The sequence below is a fragment of the Saccopteryx leptura genome, chromosome 5, assembly GCF_036850995.1.
Source record: "Saccopteryx leptura isolate mSacLep1 chromosome 5, mSacLep1_pri_phased_curated, whole genome shotgun sequence".
Classification (NCBI taxonomy): domain Eukaryota; kingdom Metazoa; phylum Chordata; class Mammalia; order Chiroptera; family Emballonuridae; genus Saccopteryx; species Saccopteryx leptura.
This window is the reverse complement of record NC_089507.1, coordinates 45,409,204-45,425,710: the sequence shown is the minus strand read 5'-3', so window position 1 is coordinate 45,425,710 and position 16,507 is coordinate 45,409,204. Positions and strand designations below refer to the sequence as shown.

Genomic DNA, 16,507 nt, shown 5'->3' with positions numbered 1-16,507 from the left:
TTGTATATATTAGCTCAATCTTTATAACAACGCAAGAAATCAGTATTACTACCACCACTTTACAGGTGAAAAAACTGAGGGTCAATAAGATTAAATAGCTTGCTTTGTGCCAGAGCAGAGGTATGCAAGGAAAGAATTCATACCAAGGTCTACCTACCCACCAAATTAATGATTATTTTATTAATATGCTGTATTGCCCAATTATATAGTTTAGAAGTATTAATAACCACTGTACAACTCTTTTGTAACATTATAAATGAAAGTAATAAATGGAAATCACTAATATTACTGTTTTATTAATGGCAATGTTTCATACAATGACAACAGGATAATGTGGGTGAGCTCAGATATGTGAAAGCATGCAGAAACTAATCAAGCTGATGATATACAGAATCTCAGTAATTTCAATTTAAAGTTGTGAAAAAGATTATTATAAAAAAGGAGGTAGGGATTATCAGGTTGAAAATATAGGCATGGATTATAAGGGCCTCATGCTGGAAGCATTATCCAGGTGTGCGCCAACTCTTATATGAGACTTCAGATTTCTAATTGGCAAATATATTAGTCCTAAACTCAGAAATCTCAGCCCACATAGTATCCATATGTGGTCCCCTAATTTGCCACTTTGCAACTTCAGTAAACAAAGAAATAATAAGACAAATCAAAATAAAATTATTGAGTATTATAGTATATGTAGGAATAACTTTTATGATCATAATTTATAGTTAACTTAAGTGATAAGGTAGTCTGATAGGCTTGAGAGTTATGTTAATTTAAATTTTTTTATTTAAAAATATTAGACTGATATTAGATATGGGATTTTAATTGTGAGATGAAAAGAATTATATTAGTTTGAGGAAGTGTTTAAGGGACGATTGTTCATTATCTTTGATTTATAAGAATTGTTCAAGTGCTAGTTAAGTGTGTACAACTGTTGAGTTGTACAGTGAATATGTTTGAAGAGAATTAAATTTATAAATGATATTTAAAGGTTATAAGGATACTTAATTTTCTAAGTATATGAATAAAATTTAATTTGTTTAATTTACAAATCAATTAAGATAGAATCAAAGAACAAATAAAGTGATCTTTATGGTATATAAAATTGCCAAATTTACCAAAAAGAATTAGATTTATGGGTTGGGCTAAAATATTTAAGAAAAACCTGTCTTGACTTATATCTTTATCTATTTAAATTTAAATCTTTAGAAATATTTAATAGGCAAAACGGAAAACATAATCACTTTTCCCAGTGAATAGTGCAGTTCTAAAAAGATAACTCTGTTAGTCTTAGCCCACACTCACTCATGACTCACATAATCCTATGTCTTTTATCTGAATGGCTCATTCTAATCTCCTGAAATTGCCAAAATATCTACATAATAATCTTTGATTGACACTGTAACCTGGGAAAAAAGGCTGACAGTTTTTCTAAAAGTTTACAATTTCCCTGGTAAGGGAGAATGCAACTCATATCTAGTGCTGGACTGATGGGAGTGACAGGCTAGTTTAAGCAATATAGCTATTAGGGAATCTTCACTGCCCTGACTTGTTCTCCAAGTAATCAGTAAACACTATGTTGAGTTATAACTGTTTTTACTAAACATACCATTTTATAAGTAAATATTTTCAGTATGTGATAGAGAATTATTACACTGGTTAAAAAAAGCAATTAACTCAAGAATCACATACATACAATCTTAGCCTTTTTGAATTTTGGTTAAAGTGCCAAATTCTTTTTTTCACTTCTTTACTCATTCAACTGAACCAACTTGAAATAATTAATTATTACACAAACCTAGACCTTGCATTTCATGATTTTATTGCAATTTGGTTCCGTAAATTTGTCATAATCGTGCCTATTTGAGACAACCTAAAACAACAACAAAGTTAACATGTTAAACACTTGCTAGAGAAAACAGAGCTGACCAGGAAAGGACAAAAACCTACAAAAAATATATTATTTCCTTTTACTTAACAATATTCTTTACCTGTGAGCCTGTCGAGTAGCGTCCAGGAGTTCGAGAACTGGATGTTTTCCCTGAGCCAATGGAACTCTCTGTACTTTTGCCACTACAACAATGCGTCCGCAGGCATTTCCCGTACTCTTTTCGTACCTAGCCAATTATATAGGAACCTCTGTTAGCAAGTCATTCATTTCAGCTAGGAACTATTTTATAAAACATATGAATTTTATTTTTAGAAAATATAATTATTTCCTTGCCCTGCAGACACAAGAAAGTCTATTCAGCATATTTTTACACATAAAATAATGATATTCATACCATGAAGCATGAAATTTTGCATAGAGACTTTTAATACTCCCTTCCTCTTTCTCTCTTACTCTCTCTCTTCTAATCATACCATAACAATATTACCACTTACTTCAAAGAAAGAAAGTGTTAAGACTCCTCTAGACACTCTTTATAGGCTCATAAATTTGATATGAAGAATCCTATTGGTGCTACTGGTTTTACACAGAAGGCAAGCAAGTAATTTTTAGAGAGAAATGGGAATGCAGAAAGGAAGGGAGAGAGTGAGATTAAGAGGGAACAGAGAGGGAATATTTAAAGACAAAAAAAATGCTTAAGCATTTCCTTGAAATCTGTATTGCTTTGAAGTGTATTTCTCTTCAACATCAACTAAAGTAACCTAACCCTATGTTTATTAACTAAAAACACATTCTGAGACAGGTTATATGTTGGTTATATATTCATAAATTTATATTCATTATGAAGTAACAATGTACATACACTATTCTTAGCTCTTTATATATTGATTTCACATGAGTTTATCATTTCCACAATCTGTGACAATGTAATATCTCAAAGCATTTTTTACTTCAAAGTTATAAATATATACATTTTGTAAAATGTTATTTAAAATCAAAAACAAAAATAAAGTGTGAATGATATATTAAAATTAATAATCAAAGCCAAATATTGTATCTCAATAGTCTAAATTTATTCTATCAAAGATATAGCAAATCAGAGATAGAATATATTCAGATTCCTTTGAAGAGATTACATACGTTAAATGATTATTTTCTGATAGGAACAATGTTATGGAGTCATATGAATCAAAGCATGGTGGAAGGACTGCTAAAATCAGGCAGGGGACCAAGAAAATCTCGGAGAAGAGGAATTCTAAGAGAATCTTCTAAAGGTAAATTGGAATTAGTTCAGAGGACGAAGTTAAAAGAAAAAGAAAGGATACACAGAAAAGAAGGATTCTAAGTGTTCAAGACAATGTGAGCAAAACAGAAAGGCATGTACTGATCTTTGAAGCCATTCTCTGATATAGAATGACAAATTGTATTTTATTTAATATATTTAAAGTTATATTTATCTGCTTTCTAACCATTCTCTACCATGCTACATTTATTAATAATTAGAAACAATTATTTTTAGTTGGTATTTATAAGCCAATTTATATTTTAATATTTATTTATTTATTTATTTATTATTTTTCTTAAGTGAGAAGTGGAGAGGCAGAGAGACAGACTCCTGCATGTGCCCCTATCAGGATCCACCGGGCAACTCCCCTGGGCTCTGCCCATATGGGACCATTGTTCCATTGCTCATTAACCAAGCTATTTTAGTGTGTGAGGCAAGGCCATGGAACTATCCTCAGTGCCTGGGGCCAACTAGGTCCAACTAATCCATGGTTGTGGGAGTGGAAGAGAGATAGAGAGAGAGGAGGGTGAGGAAGAGTGGTAGAGAACCAGATGATCACTTCTCCTGTGTGCCCTGACTGGGAATCAATCCCGGGACATCCATATGCTGGAGCAACTCTCTACCACTGAGCAAACCAGCCAGGGTCCCATATTCTAATTTTTAAAAGAAATAAACCTGTACACACATACTCTGTGTTCAGAATATGTGTGAGTTTTGAAGGGTGGAATAAAGAAGCCTCTGACTTTTAATCACCAATGGACAGGAATTGTGCCAGGCCCTTTCCTCATAATGACTGAAAATTATTACTTACATTTTAAAGATTAAGTACACTGAAAATGTTAAGTAATAAAAGTAAACAAAATGACTAAAAAGCTTAAGAAATGTGACTTACATGAAAAAAAATCCAAATTGTCCCTGGCCGGTTGGCTTAGAAATAGGGCATTGGCCCTGCGTGTGTAAGTCCCGGGTTCTATTCCCGGTCAGGGCACACAGGAGAAGCGCTCATCTGCTTCTCTATCCTTCACCCTCTCCTTTCTCTCTATCTTTCTCTTCCCCTCCCACAGCCAAGACTCCACTGGAGCAAAGTTGGCCCCAGCACTGAGGATAGCTCCATGGCCTCTGCCTCAGGCTTTAGAATGGCTCCAGTTGCATCAGAGCAATGCCCCAGATGGGCAGAGCATGCTCCCTGGTGGGCATGTCAGGTGGATCCTGGTCAGATGAATGCAGGAATCTGTCTTTCTGCCTCCCGCTTCTCACTTCAGAAAAATACAAAAAAATAAAATAATTAATTTTAAAAAATCCAAATTTCATGGGTGCTCTACGATCAGAAAGTTCTTTCTAAGATACCACATTTCTAACATTAATATATGATTAAAGAAGGCATTATATATTATTAACATTATTATTAAAGTAATCGATCAGGCTATTTTTTTCTCTGTATCTGAAAAATATAAGGACAACTGCTTGAATCGGATTCAAGAGAGCTTAAAATAACCTCTACCCAAAAGTAACTATCGATTAGAGTTTAGTATTTTATACTAAATTTATGAAGTATCTCCAAGAGCCTGAACTTTGATCATAACTACATCTTCTTTTATTTTTCTAATATACTCAGAAAAAATATATATATATATTTTACTTTTAGACGAGAAAGTATTTTTTAATGAACTGATTTAAGTATAAACAGGTATTTTAGGAGAGAGAGAGAAGAAGAAAGAGAAAGAGAGCCATTTCTCTTCCTATCAGAAGGCAGCAACATTGCAGAAGCCACAGGAATTCATCATAGACTATTAACATTTTCCACCAAAGGTTAAAAGTTCTGAACTAATTATATAAACAACCAGCAAATCAAGATACCTAGAGATACCAGGTTTCACATAGCTATATTACTTACTGGACCATGTCTATGAGATATTACTCTTTAGATTACAATAAAAGTTATTGGATTATTTAATATTTTGCATATTCTAATCCCTATTTTACATGATATTCCATTTTACCTCAATCAGATATAATATGTTATTCTTTTAAGGTTGTTCTAAAACAAGATGATGGGGGAAAATATTCTTACCGATGGAACAGTACTTATATACACTCAAATCAGAAGTAAAAAGTATTTTGAAACACTGTGAGATGCAACACATAATTGAACAGATATTTCAATCTGATATTTCAACAGATATTTCAACACATAATGCAACGCATATTTGCAACACAAAATAACAAATGAAAAGTGTCAACTTTAATGTCTTCAGTGGAAATACCAGTGGCACAATCATGCAAGCCACACCCAGAAAAAAAACAAAAATCTGACAAGTCAGTTTGATGTTTGTTAATGAATTGAACCCTGTAAATCAGAAAATGAAATTCTTTTGAACCCTATAAATTCAAAAATGGAATATTTTTATTTTCTCTAATGAAAACATATGAGCAACTACATTAGTAAGGGCATATTACTGAAATTAACTCAATGGTTTAAGAAGAGCCTCCTAAGAGAATTTTGATTTTTAAAATATCATTATTACTGAAAACCATCTATAGATTCAATGCAATTTCTCTCAAAATTCCAATGATTCTCCTCACATAGAAAAAAATAAATCCTAATGTTTATACAGATCCTCAAAAGACCTCCAGTAGCCAAAACAATCCTGAGAAAGAGCAAAGCTAGAGGCATAACACTTCCTGACTTGAAGCTATACTATAAAGCTATGTTAATACAGTATGGTAAAGTCATAAAAATAAACACATAGACCAATAGAATAGAGAGCCCAGAAAGAAAAGCTAGTATGTATGATCAAATAATAATTTACAAGAACCCAAAAACTACTCAATGAGGAAAGGACAATCTCTTCAATAAATGATGTTGGGAAAACTGGTCTATCACAGGCAGACAAATGAAATTGAAGCCCTAACTTACACAGCTCACAAAATTTAACTAAAATGGATGAAAGGCTTAAGCATAAGACCTAAAACAATAAAATTTCTAGAAAGAAACATAGGAAAAAAGCCCCTGGACATTGGTGTTAGTAATGATTTTATGAATATGGCGTCAAAAGCACAAGCAACAAAAGCAAAAATTAGTAAGTAGGACTACATCAATCTATTGATAAAATGCTTCTACACAGCAAAAGAAACAATCAATAATATGAAAAGGCAATCAACAGAATGGAAGAAAATACTTGCAAATCATGTATCTTATATAGGATTAATAAAAAACTCATATAAATCAGTTGCAAAAACCCCAAACAATCCAACTAAAAAATAGAGATAGGAAACAAATACTCATTTTTTCTAAGAAAACATACAAATGACTAATATAAAAGATGCTCAACACTACTAATTATGGAAATGCAAATCAAAACTACAATAGATATCATCTCACACTTGTAATAATGGTAATCATTAAGAAGACAAGTGATAAGTGTTGGTAAGGATGTGGAGAAAAGGGAGCCTTTGTGTATTGTTGTTGGGAACATAAATTGTCACAGCCTTTATATATATAAAAAAACAGTATGGACGTTTCTCACAAAATTAAAAATAGAGCTACCATATGATCTACCAATTCCACTTCTGAGTATAGATTCGAAGAAATAAAATCAGGATCTTGAACAGATATATCTCATCTAACTCCTCTGTTCTCTGTAGCATTATCACAACAGCCAGGATATGGAAACAACTGAAGTGTCTAAAAATGAATGAATAGATAAGGCAATGTGGTACATCTATACAACAGAATACTTTTCAGCCATGAGAAAGAAATAAATCCTGTCATTTGCAACATAGACCTACAGCAGCATTTTTTAACTCATGTGTCATAAGAATTCTTAAAATATACAATACCTGACTATTTAGTCAGGGGCACTGACCTGTTTTACCTTAGACTGTCAAATTAAAAAAAAAATGACAACAGCCAACACAACAATAGCTGGTCAGTGTGAATGAATCAAAATTATACCTATTTTTCTTTGTCAGATCGTTAGTAATTAGCTTATATGTGCCATGCAATGAAAAATGTTAGAAGTTGCTGACCTAGAGGGCAATATGCTAAGTGAAATGAGACAGAGAAAGACATACTATATGATCTTACCTAAATGTGGAATCTAAAAAGCTGAACTCACAGAGATAGAGAAAAATGGTGGTTACCCGAGTTTTAGAGGTGGAGAATGTGGAGATACTGATCAAAGGGTATAAACTCCTAACTAGAAGACAAATAAGTTTGGGCATCTAATGGACAAGATGATGATTATAGTTAATGACACTGTGTTATATGCTTCAGAGCTGCTAAGAGAGGATTTCTTAAATGTTCTCACTGTAAAAAAATAAATTGAAGAAGATATTGTCTAACACTATGATGGTAATCATTTCATAACATATATGTGTGTCAAATGAGCACACTGTAAGTCTTAAATTTACAGAAAGTTATATCGTAATTAAATCTCAGTATTTAAAAAAATAAAATAATACCAGAAAAATCTCCTAAGATCATTTCTACAATTTCACAGAGAAGTATCTGGTTTTCTGTTTGTTTTGTTTTTATAGAAAAAACACAGAGAATAATGATTCATTATATATATAATTCTTATAATTATATAATTCTTTATAGTCTTTGATTTGGACCATGTTCTTGATACCAATAAAAATGCCATAAAAATTGAAAAATTTCAAATACAGAATGGATGAAAGTGTCATATGATATTACATGTTATTATAAATCATGAAAGTAAGCTTCTATATTAGGACTTGGCAATTTTTTTTATAATTAGCCAGACAATCAATATTTTAAGCTTTGTAAGCCAAAAGGCAATTAAGGATGTAGTTAAGTACTTATTTTAAAATTTAAATGTTACCATTTAAAATATAAAAGTCATTTTTGGCTAATGGGCTGTAAAAATTAAAGGCAACTGAGTACATTTGCCCAAAGAGCTTCAGTCTGCTCAACTCTGTTCTAATGAATGACAAAATTGAGCTTGATGATGAACTTCTAAAAAATTTCAATTCTGTTAAATATGTTAAATATACTAGAAATTCTAGTCTTGGTTTTGGATCCTGAGGTTGCATGTCTGTACCTGGATATCAAATGCCATTTGTAGTTATACCACTAATGTGTATTTGTAGACACCCTTCTCAACTTTCGTTTTATGTCTAGTCTCTCAAACCAAAAATTTAAAAAGAGAGATACCTTTACTCTTTATTTTCTTTGTTTTCCAAAGAAAAATTTTAGATATTTTTGTTTTATTCTTAGAAAAAAATATTCACATTTTGCCATTTCATTTTCAGAGACACCTCTTAATATCTCATAATTATTACCTCATGTTACAGATGTGCATACTGGTGTATGATATGTTAATTACCTTACCCAAAGTCACATAAGCTTTAAGTGGAGAAATTAGGATTTAAACCCAGTCTCTGCTCAGAGATATATGTGATCAAAACTGTAAATAGCCCATTTTTAATAGTCAAAGATTATAAAATGAAAAAATTAATCTGGAGATTTAAAATATGCAACAAAAGAATTTAGTTACTAAAATTAACATTGAAAGTGAGTATATTTTAGGGCCTTATATATGTGAAAAGTCACTAAAATAGAACAGTGTAAAAAATTAAATACTGCCTTCTGTTCACCCAGCTCTTAACGATTTAAAAAAAATGCTTTTAAAGAAAAGAAGTAGCCCTGGCCGGTTGGCTCAGCGGTAGAGCGTCGGCCTAGCGTGCGGAGGACCCGGGTTCGATTCCCGGCCAGGGCACACAGGAGAAGCGCCCATTTGCTTCTCCACCCCTCCGCCGCACTTTCCTCTCTGTCTCTCTCTTCCCCTCCCGCAGCCAAGGCTCCATTGGAGCAAAGATGGCCCGGGTGCTGGGGATGGCTCTGTGGCCTCTGCCCCAGGCGCTAGAGTGGCTCTGGTCGCAATATGGCGATGCCCAGGATGGGCAGAGCATCGCCCCCTGGTGGGCAGAGCGTCGCCCCATGGTGGGCGTGCCGGGTGGATCCCGGTCGGGCGCATGCGGGAGTCTGTCTGACTGTCTCTCCCCGTTTCCAGCTTCAGAAAAATGAAAAGAAAAAAAAAAAAAAAAAAGAAAAGAAGTACTCAGTGGTAGAGCGTCGGCCTAGAGTGCGGAGGACCCGGGTTCGATTCCCGGCCAGGGCACACAGGAGAAGCGCCCATTTGCTTCTCCACCCCTCCGCCGCGCCTTCCTCTCTGTCTCTCTCTTCCCCTCCCGCAGCCAAGGCTCCATTGGAGCAAGGATGGCCCGGGCGCTGGGGTTGGCTCTGTGGCCTCTGCCTCAGGCGCTAGAGTGGCTCTGGTCGCAACATGGCGACGCCCAGGATGGGCAGAGCATCGCCCCCTGGTGGGCAGAGCATCGCCCCATGGTGGGCGTGCCGGGTGGATCCCGGTCGGGCGCATGCGGGAGTCTGACTGTCTCTCCCTGTTTCCAGCTTCAGAAAAATGCAAAAAAAAAAAAAAAAAAAAGAAAAGAAAAGAAGTACAAAGACCATTTTAAGTACTAAATCATTCATTCAAAATATGATAATGCTGTTTTATCATAAAATGTTAAAAATATGTATTTTCTAGTATATTAAAAACTAGTTTTAAAGAAAATAAAAAATATATTTTCTATGCCATGTCATATATATTGGACATATAGTGTGTATGTGTATATAAGGTATATTTATACACATACCATGACTCCATAACATCTTAGAAAAGCCATTTTCTATTATACAAATTTCATGTATTTGCCAATAAAAATATAAATGATTATAAACTTAATCTACAAGAATATAATTTTTGTGCACTATCCAAATCAAAAAATATTTTCATTTTGTTTTTTATTCAGTTAAATACATTCATTAACTATTTTAATTATACTTTGTGTCTGTTCTGTCTTTACTGATTTAAAAATTAAATCACTGAAGTAATATAATTCTTAGAGACAAACATATCAAGAATGAGTTTTGTTATGGTTGCTTCATTGTCATAAGATGTAAGCCATTTATTCTTGAATAGAGAACTCTAGCTTACCTTCTTTTGTAGAACACAGTGGAAAATGAATATAAACATTCCTTGCAGAGAATTGAAAATTGTAAAGAGATATGCCATGATGACTGTGCTTTCATTAATATACATGAGTCCAAAGGCCCAGGTCAATCCTAACAGGCAGAGAAGAGCTATTGCACCAATAACCCATGACCTGTAGAGGGAAGAGAAAATTAAGGGTTATCAGATAACTGGTGTTTAATTAACACAATCATATCACATCATATCAAGAAAAGCAACATTGAAAAATGCTACATTAAGTTTTATTAATAGAAAATGGAAGACAGGTGGTTTAAGTACTTTAAGATTTTTATGGGCATACAAGTTTTCAAGTTTGAGGAGATATACATGAAAATGTTATGAATACAACAATTCACTTAAACAAAAGCAAATTTTCACTAATAAATTATTCATGTATTTGCAACACATATGTAAATGACATGAAGATGTAATTATGGAGAAAAACAATGAGGAGAAAAAGTCTCTAAAGCTGTGATACTCTTCACTGGTCTCATTGGTATAATAACATTTGTTTAATTGGACTATTTCCATTTGCCCTTCATCTGATACACTTTTACCCCATTTTTCCTCTTTTTTTCATAAAAATGTTAGTGTTTACTGAGAAAAATAGAACTCTTATTAGGAGGAACCAGTATGTGGAATACACGCATGAATTTTCACAGTTCTATTTGTCTGATACCACAGTTGTATAGAACATGTGTGAGATGGGAAAAAGTAGCCCCATTCTAAATCATGATTCACTTTCTTCCAGCCTTTAAATTGCTCTCTCTGTGCCTACATTAGCATGTATGTATCTCCATATTTATATATATTATATCAGAGTAGACTTCGGAAAATCAGGCAATTGGTAGCTTTGCTGAACAGGAGATTAAAAGGCTCAGGTTTCCTTCATCTCTTTGAAATGTCTGTGAACTGAAGGGAGAAAATGAAGCTGAGAATGGGGATGGAGTGGTATGAACAAAGAAATCTAGAATGGAAGACAAGTTCTCAGTCTCACTCCATTCCCCAAAGTTTCCTCCAAGCTGCCATTCGCAGTAATAATCAAGGGTGGCAATTGTCTGCGTATTTGTGGTTATGTGCTATGTATTTGTTGTCGATATAAAATGAGTATTTGCAATAGATAGGAATCCAATAACTGAACATGGAATCCTTCTCAACTCCTGTCTGAGTATAGAGGAGAAAAGAACTCCAGTCTAGACTGCTACACACTCATGAACCAATCTCTTCTCATTTCCAAGCAGCACAACTTCTTTGAATAGACTACACTAATATTTTTATTTCACCAGACTATTACCCTCTATTTACACTAAGAAAGAACTACTTATGGAGATTAAAACTTTACAAAATGAAGGGGTAAAAAAAGTCATACATGTTTGCCAAAAGCTGAAGCTCTGTTTAATAAAGTTTTCAGAGACACTACATCTTAAGAAAGATATGGTTCCAAGGTAGTCTAATCTTATTAAAGTCGTATTCAAATAAATCTCAAATGTTTACCTTTCTTCTTTCACAATATGAGCTATTATATTTCAAATTTAAATATCCACTAAATTTAATGTGTAATTTAAACCATTAACATTGTTGAATAAAGAATACCTAAAGGAGGTCTGCAATTGTATGTGCTGTGTTTGCTTATATAATTTAGAAAACATCTTAGACGTTTACATTTTATTCTATAATTTATATCCAGATATGGGAGCTTTCAAGTAAAGCTCTTAGCTTCTTACAGATATTGGAAAAAAGGAAAAATGGGAAGAACTGCCATTAAGTAAGGCAGATTGCTATTTAGATTTAGAAATAAAATGATAGGAGAAAATACTAAAAAATCAGCTATTATCCACTAGAAAACACATTATGGGCTCAAGAGTTAATAATATGAAACTGCAATGAATCCAATTCTACACCAAAAAAAAAAAAAAATGAGTAAGAGCATGAAGAAATAAGTGAAATGGCATCGGGGAAAACGAAAACAAAGGACTCTTCACCAGAAGAACAAACTGAAAGTCTAGCATGTGGGCACCCAAAGTTGCCAATTATAAGTTATTGTTGTAGGACATGGAATTTTTAAAACGCTCAAATGAAAAAAGCCCCAATATTAACATTTACGTTTATTTGTATTTGATTAAGTACAGACTTGTAACTTTTGTTTCAGAAATTTAGAAAATATACTTATAAATATTAGATCATTAATCAAATGTTGTGTCAAATTGAAAGAGATAATATCACAAATGTAAGTTTTAATATTTTAGAGAGGTATTTCCCCCTCTGTTTGGATATTTAATACAGGAAGCTAATAATATCAATTGCCATTGGGTAGCTTCATACTCATAGATCATTTTGAAGATATACTACGAAATCACAAAATAACTTCAGATGACTGATGTCCAGCCAAGCAGCAGAAATGAGGACGTACACAGCACGGAGGAGCACATCACAGTGAAAGGAGAAAGCCGTGTGAAGAGCGAAACAAGTCTGTACCACATGAGCTGCTCTCACTGTGGCACTGAATTCAGGTGATGTCCAATTAAAAGTGGTGAAGCAGAAGTTTTTTGGCAGCACACCTGCAGCATATTTATTCTGCAAAGAAGCTATATCTCTGATTTTTTTCCTGCACAGTTTGCTCTTCTGCCTCAATGTGAATGACAGAAGCTCTAATGATTTTTCAGTACAGAACTGATAGTTGGTTCATGGGACCACACTGATAAATGAAATTTATCAGCCATTCAGGTCATTCTTACTTGATGAAGGGTCTGTTATCCTCATAGCTAAAGAATGCATAGACATAAAGACAAGAACACCAACATTAGCATTTTATGACAAAGAATTTCATATGAAAAATAGTCTTCTGGTCTCCTAAGGCCTCTGTTACCCACTTCTCTAAGAGGAATCATATCTCTCCCTTTATATCCAAAAGGTAAATACTAAAATGACCATGAGAATTTAAATAACAAAGAATCAATTTTATAAAACTGTAACATCCCTTATGAGACAAAAAAAAAATCCATTTTTTTCATCATGTGCTCATATTACTTGTGACTTGACAGAGACATTTATTTCTTAGAGATCACATTTCTCTAGAGAATGAGAAATCTTATGAGCAATCTGGAAAAGGCTTAGGGGCATACTTAAAATGACAGATTTCATATCACCTAAAGGTATCCTTATTCTGTAATATTAGTAGGTAAGATTACTTAATTATGGACAGTATGCTTCTAAGTAATTTTAACTTGCAATAATTGACCTGAGTTAAAGCTGAACTTTATAGTCCTTTGACAATAACTGATTCTGACTACTTTCGAATTCTGTTAGTTTCCTGAGGAAAAAAATTGAGTAATCTTCATAGTAACAGGAGCAACCATGCAGCACTTGTTATCATTTATAGTTCCCAATATATTTAGTATCGTTCTGATAAAACAAGATCCCAGTGCCATATTAGTAAATATAATTTAAGGGACATTTTGGATCATCTTTTTTACAAGCACAGATGCTGCTCAGTGAATTGTGAGAGAAAAGGAAGGGAGATTGCCCTTTCCCTTACCTCTAGCCAAAGGCAATAGTTTCTGATACGATGTATATATAAATACAAATAAGCTTTTAGAAAGGCCCCAACTGTGCTGTATTTTGAATGAAAAGGACTGCTGATGAAAACTTTACTCTCAAGAATGAGGACAGAATAAAGAATGGAGTGACGGCTTGAGATTTGAAGCCAGTTTGCTTGGGGTTTACATCCCAGCTCAGCCACTTACTTACTCGCTCTTTGGTCTAGGTAAAATTTTAACCTGTGGTTTTGTCGGTTTATGCAGCTGCAAAACGGTGACAATATAAAGAGCTAAGAACAGTGCCTGACACATGTGTGTTCAGTAGGTATTACATAGTGATTCTATTTTTAAAGCTAGAAGACAGTCACACTGAAAATACAGAATTTCTCCTCCAAAGAATAAAACATCAAATAATAAATGTTGAGTATCTAAATTCATTTGGGGACATTTCAGGAGTAATAGTATGCAGTAAAATAGACACGTGGAAATAAGTTTGTAGATGGAACAGGCAGTGACTAACTATGCTGTCTAATATGGCAACTACTGGTCACATTATTTAGAGGCAAATCTATTTAAATGAAATAAAGTTTAAGGTTCAGTTCTTTAGTCACACTAGTCACATTTAAGTGCTCAAAAGCTTCCGTAGCTGCCATATTGGGCCATGCTGTGCTAGAACATTTCTGTCCTCCACAGAAAGTTCTATTAGTGCTGGACTAAGACATTATTTTTTAAGCAAGGAAATGAAATTCCAAGATATATAAAAAATAATGCCATGAATGTGTGAAAGATAAAGAGAGAATTGTTTCTAAGAATTGATTATATCTGTAAGAATTAAACAGTTGTGAACTATACATTGATAGAAAATCCTGTACTTAATATTAACATTAAAAAGCTATAGAACATAATGTGATATTTATTCCACTATATGCATTTTATTGCATCGTTATATCACATCTGTGATGGCAAGTTTACAATTGGAATGATTCTATCCACCTTAATTTGTACAGTACAATGTCAAATAAAGAAAAATACAGAAGTTAGCATATAGAAATACATGTCAAAATGCTCTACAAAATTGTATTATGGTGTCTAAATGTTTCAAAAAATAAAATACAGTACTTGACCTGTATTTTATATAGAAGTGAGATGTTTTATCTTTAATGCTAAATATCAAAAAGAGATATCAGGGTACAATTTAGCAGTTTTTACTGGCTATTGTGTAGATCAGACAGTTGTGTCAGTCAATAAGAAAGATTGCAATTTCATGTCAACTTATAGTTAGATATAGTCTTGGATATAAGTAGTATCCAATGGGATGCGAAAATAAGTGAATTGTGACATTTCAGGGTCTTGCCAATTAAATAATTAAAATTATGCTTCCCTTGGCAACATTTTTCTTCTCTTCTGCTGGGTGAAAGTGACAGTAGAGCCTATAAATTAAAGCTGTTTATTGACATGGAGCTGCCATATTAAACTTAGACCACCTACTTTTAGATTCCTATATAATAAGTTTAAGTCACTATATTTATAATATTTTTACAGTAGCTTAGTCTATGTATAATTAATTAGTTAATTAATTTTTAATTGATTTTATTGGAATGACACTGGTTAACATACTATACAGGTTTCAGGTGCCCAATTCTACAACACATCTTTGTACGCTGTATTTTGTGTTCACCACCCCCAAGTCAAGTCTTCATCCATCACCATTTATCCCACCTCTACCTTTGTGTAATAATTAATAAAGCATTTACATTTATCTTTTAGCTATAAAAATTCCCAGTTCGTATTGAATATACAAAAATTATGCTAATGGAAAAGAACCATTCATTAATATTACTTCCACAATGACATAAATAACAGAAATGGTTCAAAATCTAGAGCTGACTAAATATTATCTATAAAATGTCAGTGTCTCCCATTATTTTGTCAGATATTCTACCTGCTTAAAGAATCTACCTTTAAGTTGTCTTTCTACCGAATCCAGATTAAATTGACTATAATGCTGCTACCAGTTATGCTAGCAAAGCCACACACTCTTGATTATTTTAATTCTAAGAAACCTATCTATAAAGCTAGTTTCTAAAGCTCTATAATTTTCATTCTGATTTACCATTACAGGTTGATAGAAACAAAACTCACTGTAGGATATATGACTAAATCAATTTTACTGCAGCTTTTTTTTAAGATTTTATAAAATATGAACACAAAGGCCTAAAATACTCTTGGCAGATGTTGACACATTGTTACCTCATAATTTATAACAGGTGACTTGTTGAAAATAAAATAACTTGTACATACAATTTTGAAGGAAAAAGTAATAAAAACAGGCCTTTTTAAAGTAAATATAGTTTTCTTTTGCCAAACAGTTTATTCTTACTCACATCTAAAATTAATTAAGTTTATTTAAAAATTAGTCATATAATTATCTTTACATTTTTAATTGAATTTATTGGGGTAACACTGGTTCACAAAACCATATAGCAGGGGTCGGGAACCTATGGCTCACGAGCCAGATGTGGCTCTTTTGATGGCTGCATCTGGCTCGCAGACAAATCTTTAATAAAAAAAATAATAACATTAAAAATATAAAACATCCTCATGTATTACAGTCCATTCATTTCCTACTGCTCATGAACTGCTTATGTTCATGGTTGTGGGTGGCTGGAGCCAATCACAGCTGTCCTCCGGGACAACACCAAATTTTTATTGGATAATGTGTAAGGTACACAGGTCA

The 16,507-nt window shown here is 33.3% G+C and overlaps 1 protein-coding gene across 5 annotated transcripts in view; it reads right to left on the bottom strand.

The window, feature by feature from the left end:
• ADGRL3 (adhesion G protein-coupled receptor L3) overlaps positions 1-16,507 on the bottom strand; it is an 838,394-nt gene that overhangs the window by 39,135 nt on the left and 782,752 nt on the right. For 4 of the 5 annotated variants that reach the window (XM_066386327.1, XM_066386329.1, XM_066386328.1 and 1 more), the window contains 2 exons: positions 10,199-10,367; positions 1,992-2,117 (listed from right to left, as the gene is read on the bottom strand). In XM_066386327.1, coding sequence (XP_066242424.1) covers positions 1,992-2,117; positions 10,199-10,367 — 295 coding nt within the window. Of the gene's footprint in view, positions 1-1,991; positions 2,118-10,198; positions 10,368-12,969; positions 12,997-16,507 lie in introns of all 5 variants that reach the window. The other variant, XM_066386326.1, reaches the window with a different exon arrangement.